The sequence below is a fragment of the Nannobrachium achirus genome (assembly GCF_963921795.1).
Source record: "Nannobrachium achirus genome assembly, chromosome: 19".
Classification (NCBI taxonomy): Eukaryota; Metazoa; Chordata; class Actinopteri; order Myctophiformes; family Myctophidae; genus Nannobrachium; species Nannobrachium achirus.
In genome coordinates, this window is record NC_137826.1 from 19072912 (window position 1) to 19086971 (window position 14060).

Consider the following 14060-nt stretch of genomic DNA (forward strand, 5'->3'; position numbering starts at 1 on the left):
TACAAATGTGAAACTTGGAGATACAAGGTTTCCGCCCGACAACGACGATATCAATCCGAGCTAAAGTGTCACCGTGCACTGAACTGTCACCGGGAGTGACCTGGCTGCAGAAGGAGGAACGCAGCATGTCAAACATGGTAACCACAGATACTATACAGCCCAAACGCTGGGCCTTCATCCATTACAGAGGGTTATCCCGTCACGGGCCGGCATTTATCAGCCTGAGCTGTAGGCAAGGTGGTGATCTATGTGTTGATAATGCAACACAGGTCTTCTTACCACAATCTGTTCATCTGTACTTCTCCTCAGGGCCTCTTCGAAGCGCTTGGCTTTGTCCCTTAAACTCTGGTTCTGAAACGTCAGGGTGTCCACTTGATCCTGAGTAGTAGGATTATCCACGCGCACGCGCACGCACGCACGCACGCACGCACGCACGCACACACACACACACACACACACACTTAGATCAGTTCAGTACAACTCAATAGTAGCAGTAGCAACGATGTTCGACAAACCATAATGCTTAGTTCTGCTTGCAGCCATATACTGTACCTGCAGAGCAAGCCTGAGCTTCTCAAAATCCTCTTCTAACATCGTCTTCTGCTGTTCATGAGCTTTCCTCAAGTCTACAGACAAGGAGAAGACATGGAGAAGAGAACTGTGGTCATTTCCACTGTCAACCAATAACATTTGAAAGTTATTTCCAATGTCGCAGGGGGAAAATACTACTATAATATCACCGCTAGTGGTTAGAGTCTAGGGTTCAAAGATGCATGAATGCACCAAGCCCGATTCATACTATACTGTAATACTATGTGTTGTGAAACTGTGAGACCTACAAGCTCTCATGGTGCGGGCTCACAGTACCTCACACGTATAGTACCTCTCATGGTATGAGCATACAGTACCTCTCATAGTGCGAGCGTGCTCCTCGTGCAACGTTGCCATGGTGATGTTATGCATGTCTCTCAGCTCCTGAACGGCTGCCTGGTGGCTGACTGTCATCTCCTCCATCTGACACACACACACACACACACACACACACACACACACACACACACACACACACACACACACACACACACATACACACACACACACACAAAACACAAAATGTAAAACTCAATTTCTTAAAAAATATATATTTTTGGGGCTTTTTTCTTTTATTGATACTACGGCAGGTAGAAAGGAAAAGGGGGAGAGAGATGGGGAGTGACACGCAGCAAAGGCCGTCGCGATTGGGACTCGAACGCGCGACAAGCAGTCAGGCATCAGAGCCTATGGTGGTATGCAACCTGGACTGCTTGGCCTGCGGGCGCCCGTAAAACCCAATTTCAATTCCTGCCCCTTCCCTTCCCGTACCATAAAACTCCATTTCCCATCCTGCAGTGCACCTCCCCACCTGTTCCTGTTGCTGGGTTCTCAGCTCCTCCACTTCGGACCGATGCTCCGCCCGCAGGTGTTCCGCCTCCGCCGAGTGACACTTCCTAAGCCCCTCCTCCACCGCTGCCAGCTCCGCCTCCTGCTGCAGCTGCAGCTCCTGGAGCTCTCGCTCAAAGGCCACCTCCAGCGCCGTCTTCTCCCTCTGGAGACGCTCCCATCGGACTGCATTACTCGCTGAGGCAACAACACACACATGCAGCACAAATCACACAATAATCTGAATTCTGCGCTCTGCCACGCCCTGTGATTCTACAGCACTGCGTCAGAGTGGCTTCATGAATGCCATCCTGCATTCACCACCAACTCCATTACTCATCCTCTGTATTTCTGCAGAGAAGCAGAAATACAGAGCTACAGAAGCTAGGGAGAGAATACATACCAGTACATATCAATTAAACCAGTGGTTCTCAACCTTTTCAGGCCGCGACCCCCCAAATAATCATATTTTAACTGGGGACCCCCCACCCTGACGAGCACTAAGAGTTGAGGCATTACATTTTGTATAACATGGTTCTATTGTGAAAATAGCAGATCTACATGCTCACAACGCCTCACGTTGCGAGGCGTTGTGAGCATGTACATCGGCTATTTTCACAATTTCTGCCTCTAATATTTGACAATTTGGCCGATGTTTAATTTGTCATTTTAGAGGTATTAAAAAGTCCTTAAATTGTCACTTTAGAAATGTGCAGATACCCTCTATACACTTAAACTTCATGTTGGTTTGTTTACTGTCGAGTGAGAAAACAATGCTGCACATTAAGTTAGTCATCTGGGGACCCCCCAAAATAATTTGGGGACCCCCCTGGGGGTCCCGACCCACAGGTTGAGAACCACTGAATTAAACAACCAAGGAACCATTAAGACTAAAAACCAAAGAACAAGAACAGAATACGCAAGTAAAAGTCCAAAGCTGACGAACAAAGACTAAACACAGAGAAAGAACTCAATGTGCAGACCATGACAACCCTTGCACAATGTGTCACTTTTAGAATGTTGTAACCACTTAACACGAGTCTAGAGTCCACTCACCCTCTTCATCTCTGATCCTCTGAATTTCCACAGACAATCTCCTCTCCTGCTCTTCGGTGTATTCATGCTGAAATGTGACAACATACACGAATGTGATTATGGGCCATGAAGCATCAAACAGGGGGGTTAATGAGCAAGTTTACCACCTCATCATGAACACATACTGTAGTCAGGGGTGGTTCACAGAATTTCACACAAGGTTTTCTACCATAGCAACACAGACCAAAGAAATGGCTTTGCATAACATTAATTAGTTGCATCGATATGTGTTGATGTAGTGTGCTTTCCCTTCCAAATACTTTTTCCTCTTGACATCTCACTCTGAAGTAGGGGTCTAAATGATTAATTGGATGGTGAGGCAAAATACATTTAACTTGCAAGCAAAGTTGCCAGAGCATAACAGTGAATTTTAATTCCTCATTAATATTAATAAAAGCGGCTGATTTCGACGTTTTATATTCCTTAAACTAACTGCAAAATAAAATATGTTATCATCCGTCAGCCGAGTTCTACAAGAGCTGCATGTTTATTTTTACCACGCACAGCTAATGGACTGTGAATTACATCTGCTCCTGGCATCTATCTATAATTAGAAGTATATTTGGTGACTTGGTCGTTAATCATGCGTGAAATTGGGCAATGTTCCCATCAGTCTACTAAAAGACTACCTTGCTGTTCAAAAGAGGGAGCCAGTTTATTCTCACTGTCACTCCACAGATGGTCTGGGACATTATGGCATGAACTGCAATGACTTTCCTGCTAAATTAACCAACCATTCAAATTAAGTAATCCTCATAGGTGGCAAAAATGGTTTCAAAGCCTCTTCTAATGGATATATATGTATATTATTTAAAAGATCTTTTCACTTTAATAGAAAGGTAGTATGGGGACAAAAGAGAACAATGTTAGGATGTCAACAGTAGAGGGCACTATAGACTATAAAATCACAGTACAAAGAAACCTTCCACAATATAACTGTGTTGCCATTGCCAACACAGTGTTGGCATGTACGCAGTAGAATAGATCATAACATTGATTGAAGCACTGAAGACCAACAGTACATAAACGGAGCACTGGAATAGTGTTGCCTTGTCTACTCTTCAGTGCTGTGTGGAGGGGTGTCCATTAGAACAGCTTTTCCACACGTTTTGCTTTACAAAAGCAAACATTCTGTCACTATCTTTACACATGCATCTTCTTTACACATCTACCATACATGAGTCTGTATGGCCGCTATAAGAAAAAGTTGTTCGTATTAATTAGCATTATCTTACTTGGATACTGCTTTGCACAATAGTCAGTGGTTTTCAACCAGTGGTCCTTGAGGGGGTCCAGGTGGTCCCCAGCTAAATGATGTAGAGTTGGTAACCAAATGGACCCTTATAGAGCCATCTGCATTCTTAATTTACAAGTCTTACACAATAAGAGAATGTAGAAGAAATGTTATTTTGATCAACGTTTCCCTGTTGTTCATCTTTCCTATGCTGTATTGATGTGGTATCAATACAGCATTGAATTGTGGACAAAATCGTATCCAACGTCAACAAAACATTCTAAGTCTTGGGTCTAAGAGGCTAAATCTCATCAAATGATGGTCCGTGGATCAAATGCCGAATAAATAATGGACCTTGATATGAAAAGGTTTGAAAACCACTGGTTTAAAAGAAACTCACCCACATTTACTGTACAGTAAGCCCTCCATGAGTTATTGTTCATTCATTCTGACGTGTGAATCATGAACCTCTTTCATATGACCGTATGGCATGGGGCCAGGACTAAAGTGGAGTTAATGCTGATACATGATACCCAGCCACACATGCAGAACTGTCTGACTGCAAAGAAAGTAATCAACCTCAAGATAAGAGAACAGATATCTATCCATCACATGCTGGCTCATATTGTCCTTGTCATTGACCATGCTTTGAACCTCAGCTGGCTTCTGCGAGTGTCTGAGTGCATGGGCAACATGTGTCCAATGTCCATGCATGTACAGAGTGTGTATTAGCATGTGATGGGTGCGGAAAGGGGGACTGCAGTAACATATTATTCATTTTAATGTTTATTTGTCCAAATCTTAATGATAAAAAACAGCCAAAAGACAATTCATTAAAAATACCCCAAATATACTATAATTATGGAAACGTATTTTCAAGGTCCAAAATACATTTTTAGATGAATTTCTGTCTTTGGCAGTAAGTGCTTTTTAATGAAAACATCTCATAACAGGACAACGATTTCTCGTGTGTGTGCGCGTGTTCACAATGTTTCTTAAGTGGGGTATTAACCAAATAACGTATGCCCTTGTGTGTGATTGTGCTGAAGAGTCCTTGTGTATAATTTGTATTTTTCATACACTGAATCCCTGTTCTTCATGTGTCAGCTATTTCAAGTTCCCCTTCGAGGGAATAATATTATTCCAAATCTGATTATATTATAATCAAATTTGTTAAAGGCTGGCTTGAGTGCAGGTGCTGCAAAGTGGTATAATAACCAATAACTCAGTGTGCTTAAGGCATAACAGCAGCAATATTACAACATGTCACTGCCAGTCAGAAACCTCCTATGTCCATATTTCACTGACGATAGATGCGTTGTGAGCTTGCAGATCTACTATTTTTGAGTCGGTCTGTGGGTATAGAGGGTATGCGCATGCATGTCACGTGCCAGGCACGTGCACACATAGACATCAATGGGGGCTTGAGCCCCTGCCCTTTTATCCGTCTGTAAAAAGTGGCCTCTCCAGACCGTGAAAGCAGTTTTTACTATGGTTTACTATGGTGCAAATGCCCTCTTTCCATGCCATACCTGAAAGCAGCATTCAAGAGAATTGCCTTGTCCAAACTCTCCTGAACCCCTGAATGCAGCATCTTATGTTGAAAGAATTGCCCTCTCTGCGTGTCGTGTAGAAGAGATGCCGTTACGCCACATCTCTAGTATTGATATGCTTAGTTTAGTGTGGTATTAAGCACCGAAAATAGCCGACCTCCAAGCCCACAACGTGTCGCGTCTGCTATTTTCGATATTTTCACCAAAAGGCCCTTTTAGAAATGTCAGCCCCTGCCTCTCTAACATTCTCTGCACGTCCCTGTCACGCGCATACCCTCTATTATACATTAAATATTGAACCTACAACAGTACATTATTGGACCAATTGGAACAAACAGGTACATTTTTCCCCCATTTACTTCAAAGTAACAGTTCTGGACGTAGGCCGACAAGGTTTCTGCCCGACAGCAATGTTTAGAACTAAGACACTGTGTTGCTCTACCTTGAGGCAGTAGTGCTGAGTGGAGATGATGAAGGCTTCCAACCCCAAGCTGGTCTTCCTCAGCTCCACTCTCAGAGCAGTCAGCTGTCTCTCCTGCTGCTCACAGCGTCCCTGCAGCCTCTCAACCTGTACAGTACAACAGTGGTTCCCAAACAGTGGGTGGGGAAGCATTTGTGGGTCACGGACACATTTCAATGGGTCACGACTCGAGAAATAATCCCATTTTATTTTCTCACATTTAAAAAATATATATATTTCAAAGGATTTTCCCCTCCCCCCCAAAAAAATCTATATTTTTGTTAGAATACATTTTAAAACAAACAAACACACACATCCAAGAAATTCCATAAATAAAGACAAATAATAATTAAGAAGTAGTGAAAATAGGCAATCTACAAGTGTACAATGTGGCGGGAAGCGACGTGTTGTGCGCTTGCAGATCTGCTATTTTAACTAGTTTGGGTCCGGGGGCAAGCGTCTAATCTCTCTTTTGGATCTCGACCTGAAAGGTTTGAGAACCACTGCAATAGAACACAATACAATACAGTAAAGGTTGCTGAGAAGCCTAAACAAAGTGACACACAGCTGCGTGGCTCAACTACTGTACGTGCACCCTTGTACAGCACGGTTTCCCAGAAGGGAGTTCACAAAGTGCCTCACGCAGCACCTATATGAACAATAATAAATCAGAGAACAATAATATAGTCTGCACACCAGAACAATAGACTCACCTCCTCCCTCTGCAACGCCTTACCCCTCTCCTCCTCTTCCCTCTCTCTCTCCCTCTGTTGGGCTTCTTCCTTCTCTTGCTGAAGGTTCTCCTGCTGTTCCTGCTGTGGCCTGAAGGGGGCGACGCGGCGCGGGGAGCCGGGGGGAACTGAGCCCCGTACTGCGGCTGCCGGGCGATGCCGTGTCTGGACTGGAAGGAGACAAAGAGAGGAGGAAGTCAGGGTTTGGGATGAGTCTGAGGGCATGGTGTCTGTGTCTGTGTATGTGTGTGTGTACAGGGGTGTCGCACCATATTCTGGGCCCTGGGTGCAAGGATTCACTCACATTTTGTGCTTTAACTATTGAAAAAAAGCAGATATACAAGCTCACAGCGCGGCACCGAGTGCCACGCTGCGAGCTTGTAGATCTGCTATTTTTGATAGCCCTACAAGCTCACAGCGTGGCACTTGGTGCCGCGCTGTGAGCTTGTATAGGCCTATCTGCTATTTTTCAATAGCTAAAGTATAAAATAATTAAGGCCCCTCCACCTTGGGCCCTAGTAACTCAGTCCCACCCCCCCCCCCCCCCCCCCTTGTGACGCCTGTGTGTGTGTGTGTGTGTGTGTGTGTGTGTGTGTGTGTGTGTGTGTGTGTGTGTGTGTGTGTGTGTGTGTGTGTGCGTGTGCGTGTGCGTGTGCGTGTGTATGAGCTCCCTTGGTGCAATATATTTACAGCAGAAGCGTCTGGAAAAGGTTTCACAACGACATTTGGCAGCGTTGTTCTGTAATGTACTATGGTGGGCTGAGTGCACACAGGCTGCCTGTACACCAGGTCATTTCACTAAGTAGACAAACCTTCAAACATGGTGACATTTTGTTCTGCTTGAAATGCATACTGTACTTGATTCTATAAAAAATCTATAAAAATTGAATAATTAAAAAAAAACATGGTGACATTGATTGGTGCCGTGGTTGTTTGCACACAATTGACCTCCACCAATGTACAGAATGGGTAGTACAGAATGGGTAGTACAGAATGGGAACATGCACACAAAACGTGCTTCCACATTTTCAATTAAAATTCATTATTTTAAATGATTGCATCAGAACTACGGCTGTGCGGCTGCATTCTCAATCAGCCGGAGGCGCCCGGGTTTTCAAATGGAACTCGAAGAAGACTATGTGGAAGTCTAATGATTAAATTGATGAGTGTTACGGCAGGATAGGATGCGGACTCGACCCGCAGCTAATGAACGCGCGCGTCTGACAGATGAGGGCGAGCGCTAATTAAATTGTTTGCGGAGAGGAAGGCGCTCTGTGATGGAATATCTAATCTCCTGATGAGTCTTGATCAACTTGATTGAACTGCCACTGACAGCAGGGTGATCTATAGACGGCATTACAGCGTGAAATGGAAGCGACAAGCAAGGAGGAGAGGGGGAAAGCAAGCAGACACTTTGGCATCAGAGGAGCTAGGTGTGGTGCATGCATGTGTGCGCGCGCGTGTGTGAGTGTACGCATGTGTGTGCGCGCGCGTCGCGAGTGTGTCCTCGTGCATGTGAGCGTTACGGATCTCAGTTTGAGGGCAAAATTAATTAACGTGCACATGTGTGAGTCTATAAGCTGTGATAGTGTGAGTGTGTGCATCTGTGCACGCTGCTAAACCAAGCTCACTGTACGTAAAGGCATTTGGCTCGCTCCGTTAATGATGAAGGTAATTTGTCTGGTAGCAGGGCAGACAAACACAACATCAGAAACACATCTTTCTCCAGGGAGAGGGACGGCCATTAAGGCTGCAAGTGACACACAAGCAGGCGGGTTAACCTCTCAATATGTCACCGTGTCCTGTGTGCCGAATATCACACACCAGCAGAGGGACTGGTAGATGTCCTGGACATGCCATGTGCTGTATGTGACTCGCTAAGTGTAGTCACACATGCAAGGACAAAGGAACGCAGAGACAGAACGATGCAAAAGTATATGGACATGATCAGGGGTCATCTGGGGGTCCTTGCAAATAAATAAAACGTTTGAGAGCCACTAGTATTAGTGGACTCCTAATATGCCATAGTGTTGTGGTAAATCAGCATTACATATTCTGAATAAAAACTGGAGACTTCACATTCAGAAATTGGGTATTATGATCAAAATAAGAACATTATAATGGTTAAAAAAATCAAGGCAAAGTCTTTACCAAGCACACATTTTGTCTGTGTAGTAGCTAGGGACATATTGATGACCCCTGGAACTTCTGTGTGGATGGACCCAAATGGACATATTACGGAACAAACATTTTTACTGGGTGAAACTAACACTGAGGATTTCACTGTGTGGAAGTGTCCATGTGCACCATTATAAGAACACACACACACACACACACACACACACACACACACACACACACACACACACACACACACACACACACACACACACACACACACACACACACACACACACATACACACACACACACACACACACACAGATGCATATAGTACAATATGCACATGTATTGCAACATACACATACTGTAATGTACACACACACGCGCACACAGACACACACACACACACACACACACACGGACGCGCACACGCACACGCACACGCACACGCACACACACACACACACACACACACACACACACACACTCACACTATGACAGAAGCACTGCGGCACCACCATAAGCCTCCCTCAACTATCAATTCTCGCCCGCTGAACCATGCGGACTGGTCTCCATGACAACGCAGGGCTGGGGGGCGGGGTATGGAGGCCCAGGTAATGAGTGAGGGGATGGGGCTGCATGGGGGGACTGGAGGGGTGGGACAAAGAACACTTCTTCAGTATAGGAATGGAAGAGAGAGCTAGAAAGAGAGGTAGAGAGAGAGAGAGAGAGAGAGAGAGAGAGAGGCAGAGAGAGAGAGAGAGGGAGAGAGGGATGAAGAGATGGAGAAATCCTCTACGAGGACGAGTGTAATGGAGACAGATGGCCACGGCCAGTTTCAAATAGAGAAAGAGGTGCGAACAGAGATGAATGCAGGGTGTTTGGACCACACACACACACACGCACGCACACACACACACACACACACACACACACACACACACACACACACACACACACACACACACACACACACACACACACACACACACACACACACACACACACACACACACACACACACACACACACACACACACACACACACACACACACACACACACACTCACACGCTCAGAAATTCCATTACAGAGCGATTGTTTTTGAGCCACACCAAGATTTTCTCTCATTGGGACTGACTTCGGGAAGCCTTATGCAAATGAGACGATTCACACACACATTTGCGATTACGCGTGAACACACACACACACACACGCCACACATGCACGCTCGCACCCACATATACGCCCACATACACACACACGCACGCACACTCACTCACACTCAGACACACACGCACGCACGCACGCACACACACGCACAGAGACACACAGACAAAAACACAGACAGTCCAATTTCTAGTGTAAAGGTTAGACAGAGCGGGGAATATTAAGTGACTTGCCGTGGCATGGAATATGAAGGCTAGACGAGCGAGGGGTGGAAGTGTGGAGAAAATAATGAGACAGAGAGGTTGAAGGAGTGAGGAGGAGAGGGGAAGAGGTGACGAGAGCATGCACGAGAATGCAGAGGACTGGTGACAGGGTGGGGGGGGTAAATGAATGGATGAGTTAGTGATGGCAATTGTGTCAGCGTAGACTCTCCAGCTTCCACTTTAACAGCGTACTGTATAAAGATAGAGAATGTCAGTGTCAATCCCACCATTTCAAGCATCTATACCGTAAGTGAGTGGGGGAGAGGACGGTAATGGAACGTTTAAGAACTGGAAAATATAGAAGATAGAGAGATTGCGATGAGGTCGGCGTTGTGGCTGGGGGTGAGATACGGTAGACTGGAGAGGAAAGCCATGCTTAAGACCCATTTAGACCGGGAAGCCCTATGCTGTATGTAACTATACCTTTCAATCCGGGAACCCGTTTTGGGGTTGTTCTTGCACATTACAGTATATAGCAATATACATCTTTTGTAATTTTTAAATAAATATAGATACATTTTTCTGAAAACTTTAGAAGGCGTTCTTAGAATCAACCTCTGGTCTAAATGGTTTAAAAATATATATGTGGGGCCCCAGAAATGTACTGTACAACAATGGTGATATGATTTGTGTAGACAATATAAAAATGTTCTCCTGTACGGAAGTTATTCAAATTGTGTGTTTGAAACATGAATAATGTTTTAGTTTGTGTGTTAATTTATCCATTTGTAACTCTCAGGTTTAACATTGAGGGTTTTACTGTGTATAGGCTGAGCAGGAATACAAAACAAAAGCATCAATATAACAAATGCAGGTGGTTTGGGATCTGAGAAAGAATGTACAGTGGCTTAGTATGAGAGAATGTACAAGGGATACTGTATGTTTTCAGTCTACAAACAAAGATGGAGAAAGGTCGCTGCTAACCATCCTCTGAAGTGGGCAGATTATTTCACCACTGCGTAGCCGCGGGCAGGGAGAAGAGTCTAGACCAGGCAGGGTTCCTCAATAGGCGGCCCGCGGGCCGGGGGGGGTTCTGACTCTGGCCCCCACCAACCCCAGTCAGTTTTTTTCACAGAAATATTTTTGTTAACGCAACAAAGGAAGGCAATTATGTCTCTGCACTGTCTGTGCACTGGCTGCTTTTATACAGATGCCTAGGCCTACTTTTCAAGCAGACTGGTTAATTGGTTTGTAACTTATTTTGTTTTAACTTTAAGGAGTGCATTTCTCCTTGTGTGACACTCAAACTCAACACAGGATTTAAGAATCCCAGGGCTAAATTATTAGTGCCACAACCAATAATAATTATAATAATGTTTGTATAAGAGCAGCAAAAACACTAGTATATCTTAACTGTTGCTGGAGTAGCGGGAATGCCGCTGCCGCCTCCCGCAAACCTGTGGCCCTCGGCTTGGTACCCTAGACATAATTCGGCCCTTGGGGAAAACTAATTAGGGAACCCCGGTCTAGACTCTAGACTGCCGTGTCACTGAAGGGAAGGGGGTGCTGAGTATCCAACAGCTAGGGATTCTTGTTTAATACCACAACCTAGAGAGCATCGAAGTCAGACATCGCTGCCGCTAGAGGGCGCTATCCCCCTGGGTCACAGAGAAATGTTTTGTATTGGAATTCCCATAGGCAAATCTTAGATCATGTTATATAAGAACTGTGTTCCAAAAATAAACAAATCACTCATCATTTTGTCAGGTATGTGACTCTGTGTGATTTATGATATTGAGTTACATTTGATAACGTCTGTATTTGGAGATTACCCTTTGGATAAATTAGTACTTTTTCACCATCAGTTGGAGTGCAGTGCCGGGCCTCGACCCGACCCGACTCGCGGTTTTCCGAAACCGGCGCGAAACGTTCGGAATCTCCTTATGCGGAGCTGATTGTTGACATCAGGCTGTTCCGGAGGAAATCGGCGCAAGCGCTGACTCATTGTGACATCACTTCATAAAAGGCTCTGACATCACGTACGCCACATGAGTCAACACAAAATCTCTGTGAATGTGTATGTATGTATGTAATCCGCGTATCTCGAGAACCGTTCTTCCCACCGGCACGTGCGTCTGACATCAGAGTTTTCAGCAACCGGTACTGTGTGTGCAGAGATCTCCATATATGGGCATAAGGGGACAAAGGCAAACAGATGGTCAAAACGGGACCTATGACAACAGGTATATTGGGGTTTGCATTAAAGGGTGGGGCATTCATGGGGTCTGCTCCAAAAAAGAAAAAGAAAATAAAAGAAACAAAGACAAACATAAGACAAGCAACAAAGCGTGGGACTGGGAGGATGACTTGAATGATGCAGATTTAAGCAGGCTGCGTATTCTGCTTAAAGAAGAAACAAACAAAAAGCAACAGAGATCTCATATATGGGCATAAAATGGACGCAGATAAACAGATATCTCCATATATGGCATATATGGGCATAAAATGTACGCAGAATCACAAAGATCTCCATATACGGGCATAAAGGGACACAGACAGACAGATACAGAGATCTCCATATATGGGCATAAAATGGACGCAAATAGACAGATATCTCCATATATGGGCATATATGGGCATAAAATGGACCCAGAACTATATCTGCAGTGATCTCCATATATGGACATAAAATGGACGCCGACAGATAGATACAGATATCTCCATATATGGGCATAAATGGACACAGGCAAACAGATGGTCAAAACGGGTCCTATGACAACAGGTATAATGGGGTTTGCATTAAAGGGCAGGGCATTCATTCCCTATTTACATCGTTCCCGAGTTGGCCAGGTCGCCGACTGCTTCTAGTATCCATAATGAGTAAAATCACCGGGGTGATGGGAGTGACGTCAGGACTTCTATACTTGTCTAGTTCAGTGATTCTCAACCCTTTTCATTTCAAAGGCCCATGGACGCGCGTTTGACATTACTTACATTACTTACACAAATGCATCTTACAGGTCCATTTGGTTCCATTTCTACACTCTCACGAGTTACAGATCCTTAATGGTTTGTGGAGGTGCAAAGGTTGGTGTCAATGATGATGATTCTCATCAAAGTGGAATAACTCTCTCTAGGCCGTGGCTCAATCCTTCTTCCCTGACTCATACCCAGTGCTCTCCTCCGCTGGAGGACAGGACAATCTCCATTATGGATCATTCATCATCTGTCCTTGTAATCTTATTGTGGGATTTATTTTTTAATATTGTGAACCGTGTGCTGCACACCATTCTGTTGCTGATGTCCTCCTGTCACCATGCAGTCCAAGGTAATGACCATTATCAACTAGAGCAGGCCTTCTCAAAGATAGGCTTGTGACCTTGAGGGGTACGCACGCTAAAGTGGTTCTCAACCTGAAGGTTGGTCCCCACATGATTCAGTGGAAATAGCCGATATAAAAGCTCACAGTGCAACGCACTGTGACACATTGTGAGCTTACAAGTCAGCCATTTTCGAGCAGCCCAAGTATAGAGCTGACCCCGGTTACGTTTACTAAGTATAGAGGGTTTACTGTAAGTGAATAATGAACGCAGGCAGTCGCCATTCATTGACAGTAAAAAAGAGCGGAGGCAGAGAGACTTGGCGAGGACAGGAGAGTCTTGATCACAGGTGGGCAGCAGCATAAGGACCATGCAGAGAGCACAGCCAGGTATGGAGTAACAATAGCCTTGACAAGAGACTACTGGGGCTTGAAGCAAAGGATTATAGCGGTTAAAAAGAGATCGCTCCTCAGGAAAGGCAGTGTTGTGCCATGAAATCTTGGCTGACCGTGTGGCTGATTGCATCTTGGCCGGATTGTTGTTTTTTCCCAGCAACCCTAGGGGCAGGGGTGGCTGTACACTGTAAAATCCCGAATGTTCATTTAACGCTGGGTTGGGTTACATTGGGTTATAATTTGTACACTAAATTATACATCGATACTGAGGATTTTATTGTGTATAGAGAATAGAGAGTGTCCTTGAGCAAGGCACTGAACCCCTAACCGCTCGAGATTGAGCAGGTTGGTGCCTTG

General features: G+C 44.9%; 1 protein-coding gene across 1 annotated transcript in view; it reads right to left on the bottom strand.

The window, feature by feature from the left end:
- mtus2a (microtubule associated tumor suppressor candidate 2a) overlaps window positions 1-14060 on the bottom strand; it is a gene marked incomplete at both ends in the record, with an annotated part of 57684 nt that overhangs the window by 2929 nt on the left and 40695 nt on the right. The window contains 7 exons of the mRNA XM_080749294.1: window positions 280-378; window positions 553-626; window positions 909-1014; window positions 1403-1617; window positions 2476-2542; window positions 5744-5869; window positions 6475-6662. Of these exons, the coding sequence (XP_080605420.1) occupies window positions 280-378; window positions 553-626; window positions 909-1014; window positions 1403-1617; window positions 2476-2542; window positions 5744-5869; window positions 6475-6662 (875 nt within the window). The remainder of the gene's footprint in view (window positions 1-279; window positions 379-552; window positions 627-908; window positions 1015-1402; window positions 1618-2475; window positions 2543-5743; window positions 5870-6474; window positions 6663-14060) is intronic.